Here is a 4,410-nt window from a genome sequence, read left to right on the forward strand (position 1 = left end):
AATAAACAAGAAGAAAAGGTTGGTTTAACTAATGAATAGTGAGTAGGACAGATAAAATATGACAGAGTACTATTATTATTGTTATAGTAGGAGAGGGGTTTAATGTTTTTTAAATGAAAAAGAAATTTAGTTTTTTTTCTGAAATAAAGAAATTTAAATTTATTATTGAAAATATAAATTCCTAAATATGGGGTAAAATTGAAAGAAGGCTCCGCAACAAGACAGCTTTACGTCTCTCTCATCCACCAGAATTAGCGATCCCGTTTTCTCCAACTACGGTATACATACACCAATACTTGCACGCTGTGTATATGTGTCGTATACATACATTTTTATATACGTAGGGATTGTGTAATTGGTCAAATGTTCCGTTGTTTCTCGGACTAGATTCTTAATCGTCATAGTCTCCTTTTTCTATTAGAATCCGAAATCTTCTTGTATTATCCCCTATCTGCTTCATTTTTCTCTCTGCTAATCCCACGGTTCCCTTCTTGTTTCTGTTTCTGTTATCTTTAATTGCTACATATCATTTTTTTTTTTACCACGATTTGTGATTTAGATTAGAGGGGTAGTTCTTGCGTATTCCTACCATCTTGTTGGTGATTTTGCAAGAATCTCCGTGAAATTCTTGGTGCGTGTTTTTAGTTTGCATTCAAGAATCGAGGGTTTTCTTGTGGAATGCTGTTAAGATTCGGTTCCCGCGAATAAAACTAGGGGTGTTTCGTTGTTTTGGCGTGTGGGGTATTGGATTTTTTGGCTATAGGTTTTTGTTGATTTGATTTGGTTGGTTAGATTGTGAGTGGAAAAGCGGAGACACAAAGGCGATGATGAATCAAAGAGAAAGCTTGATCACTGGGATCAAGTTTGAGAATAGGCGTATTGTGGAGGAGTGCCCGGATAAGAAAGTGGATGGCTTTGGTAGGTTTTGGGGTTTCAATTGTGAGAACGGGGATTCTCAAGGTTACAGATGGGAACTAAACGAGAGGGTTTCTGATGATGTAGCTGATTTGTTGCCTCCGGATCCTTTTGATATGGATATTGGGACCACAGTTACGGGTGTCACCAGAATAACAGGTTTAATTGAAGGTATTGAGAAAGATAGAGGGTTAAAAACCCTTGGATTTGAGGCGGATGAAATTGAGGTTGGAGTTGGAGAAGTGGACAATCAATTATTTGCAGGATTCAATTTTCTATGGAACACCCCCATTGCGAATAATCAAAAGATGGGTGGTGCTGAGAATTCTGCTGCTTCTTGTGCAATGGATTTTGGGAATGGACTATTCAATAGCCATCTTCTTTTTGATGGTAAAAGGGAGGAGTTCATGGGTTTCCATTATGAAAAGTATTGTTTCTATAATGATGCAACAAACATCAAGCATCAAGGGATCACAGAAGCTGATTTTGGGGGAGCTGTTGCTCCACCAGATGCTCTGTTTCTGGCTCTTGGTAAACTAGGAGTCAAGGACCTGCTTTCTGTTGAAAGGGTTTGCAAATCTTTGTGTGATTCCGTGCAGGATGACCCACTTCTATGGAGAAGTATCCACATAGATCACTCATTGAGCGATAAGATAACTGATGATGCTCTTTTGAAGTTGACAAACAGGGCTCAAGGCAATCTCAACTCTTTGAGTCTTGTGGAGTGTTCGAAGATCTCTGAGAATAGTTTGAAGCTTGTACTTGAAAGGAATCCAAGGCTAGCAAAGGTTAGTTATATTGTTAATCTGCTGTCTGATTAATGTTTTAGCTCCTTGGAATCTTTGTGGATTATATGTTCAATTATGCATCATTATGGTATCCTCAATTAGAGTTCCAAGTCCTATCACTATTGTCAAAGGTTTTAATAACCATGAATTACTTGTGATGCAATTATAACCTAAAGTTTGCTAGTGTCATGTGAGAATTAATTATAACTGGTTCACTTTGGAATTCTTGTGATGTTGAAAGAAAATCAATTAGGGTATTGTGTTTCGCTTGGTACTTTAATGCTTTCTACATCTGTATTTGGGCATCATATATTTGATATGTTCAATTCATAAGTTTGTTAACAGATGGTTGGGCTTGGTGCAGTGTCTCGATGCTCACCCATGATCCATCAGCAATTATGTCATGGGTTTAAGCCCTGAATTGACAATGTGCTACTAGATAGTGATAAGAATATGGGCATATGTGAATAGTGACGAGAGCAGCAAGCAACCTTTTGTCGGGAAATAAAATTATGTGTGGCTTAACATCCATTCTTGCTGTAGATATGGAATAATTTCTAGTGTTGTATTAAATTAAATTATGGTCAGAAATCCTTTTCATTCTCTTTTCACTCATTGCATTTTTTTGGTATCTTAAATTGCTATGCTTCCCCCTCTTTGACACAAGTTACATAATTACATTCAGTATTTGTTTCATAATTTAGTTCTATTTAAGAAAGCAATATCATAACATTACTGTCCATTTCCCTGCAGCTTAGCGTTGCTGGATGTACAAAGCTCAGGCTTGACAGTCTTCTGTCTATCTTTAAGTCCATTAAATGTGCGGGTAATCTAGGAATCAAGTGTCTCAGAATTGGTGGACTGTTTGGCATAACAAATGAACAATTTGAAGAGTTGAAGATACTTTTAGGTGTTAATAACGGCCAGCTACCAACTGTATGTAAACTGCATTTTTACCGAGGTGACCAGTTGTATCTCCCGCTTGATGATGGGCGTGCTATAGACATTGAAATATGCCCAAGGTGCCAGGAGCTGAGACTAGTCTATGATTGCCCTTCCGAAAGTTGCCAAAAGATGCAACATGGGAACCAGTTGTGCAGGGCTTGTATTTTGTGCGTTCCTCGCTGTATAAGCTGTGGATGCTGCTTAAGTAATTGCGAGTACGAAGAGACATTCTGTTTGGAGAATCTTTGTTTCAGTTGTATCAAGGAATTCCTTCCAAAACATGCATTTTTCCACCAGCAGGCTAGTTACCATTTTTTCGTATGTGGCTAGAAAACTTTGAATTTTTGAGGATTATTGCCTTTTTTGGTCGTGGAAAGTAAAGTCGGGATGCATATCTGGTTATTAAAGTTTTCCAGGGACTTGAAGGGGGAGAACTGGAGTCATGGTATTGATTGTACAGTGATACAAGTTATACACATTTGGATGTTATAATGTTTTATTTGTAATGCCATTATCCTTTCTCGAGGATGGTCACAGTTGGCATTGGCACTTGGTACTCAAACTAAAGCTGGAGCATGACTGAACAAATGGTGGGCATATCTGTAAATATAAGTTTACTTGCCTCTACAATGCTCTACTCTAAAGGAAGGAATTATTACCATTATAGCTGGGCTTTGATTGTTGTGTTATATGAACAAAGCTGCATCAAGAAGCAGGTTTCCACGTGGTGGTTCGAGTATCTATGTGTGGTTTGGGCTTAGTATTTATTCATTCCTGTTCTTCAAACTGCTCACATTTGGCAAGGACGTTAAGACCAGAGGTACTCTAAATTTCTGGTTAGCATGTAAGTAATAGTATGATTCTCTTAAGGTCGATTGTCTTGGGAGTGAATAAGTGAGAGTGTGAGAGTAACTTACCCTGTCAACTCATCGACTCTTTGATTACAGGTACGTGTTGGCGCATGGCTTGCGTTGCCTTTCCTTTTTATAAGTTTGAACCCCATACCTAAGAGCCCTTCTTCACGCCCATGTCCTTGGATTCTGTGAGAGGAGGTAAATCACGGGATGTGTCTCATTAACGCAGGGTCTGAGCGCTTTGGTTTTTTTCCCACGGAATGCAAGCATATTCCCAAGGGTCCTTTTTATGATGTATATATATATATGGCAGTTTGATGCTTTGACTCAATGCAAGCATGATTTTTTGGGCTTTATGTTGTTAGTAGGGGATTTTTACTTCATCCTTTGTGGATGCACATTCTACAATGCTCAAGTGCTAAAAATAAAAATATGATGTTTTCAGTTGATGTTAGTTCCCAATGAGTTGGGGGTTGAGTGTCTACATGACTTTGTTGTTTGAATGAATGCTTTCATTCCCAACTCCATAGATATATTATTATTATTATATATTGTTTTGAGTGTACTTTTCATTGCTTTTTGCATTCCTTTCTTTCCAAACATGCTAAGTAATGGTAGCAAGTAACCCTAGTTATATTACACACTCAAAACATAACAATGATTGTGGTCGCCTTGTGGCCGTGGGATCAATCACGCGTTTCACGAGTGAGCAATCTCACCTAATATTGAAAAATTCTTTTATTTTTTCAATAATTTGAATTTATTTATTTATTTCATTGGGGACCCACCAATATATATAACTATATTTTAATTATTTAAAATTATAATTAAATCATCCAAAATTTAATTAAAATAATAATTATAAAATTTTAATCAAAAACATATTAAAATTATATATTACATATGTT

At 37.1% G+C, this 4,410-nt stretch overlaps 1 protein-coding gene across 2 annotated transcripts; it reads left to right on the forward strand.

Annotated features, from left to right (window-relative positions):
* Positions 1-270: 270 nt before the first annotated feature.
* On the forward strand, positions 271-4,051 carry LOC115999657 (F-box protein SKIP14-like). 2 transcript variants are annotated; one of them, XM_031239505.1, is made up of 3 exons: positions 271-1,703; positions 2,457-3,492; positions 3,596-4,051. In XM_031239505.1, the coding sequence occupies exons 1-2, from the start codon at positions 825-827 to the stop codon at positions 2,976-2,978; spliced, it is 1,401 nt and encodes a 466-aa protein (XP_031095365.1). In that variant the 5' UTR covers positions 271-824; the 3' UTR covers positions 2,979-3,492; positions 3,596-4,051. The 2 variants fall into 2 exon arrangements, with proteins under 2 accessions (XP_031095365.1, XP_031095366.1); XM_031239506.1 differs by having other exon boundaries at positions 2,457-3,468.
* Positions 4,052-4,410: the final 359 nt, after the last annotated feature.

Source organism: Ipomoea triloba, chromosome 12, assembly GCF_003576645.1.
Source record: "Ipomoea triloba cultivar NCNSP0323 chromosome 12, ASM357664v1".
Lineage (NCBI taxonomy): Eukaryota > Viridiplantae > Streptophyta > Magnoliopsida > Solanales > Convolvulaceae > Ipomoea > Ipomoea triloba.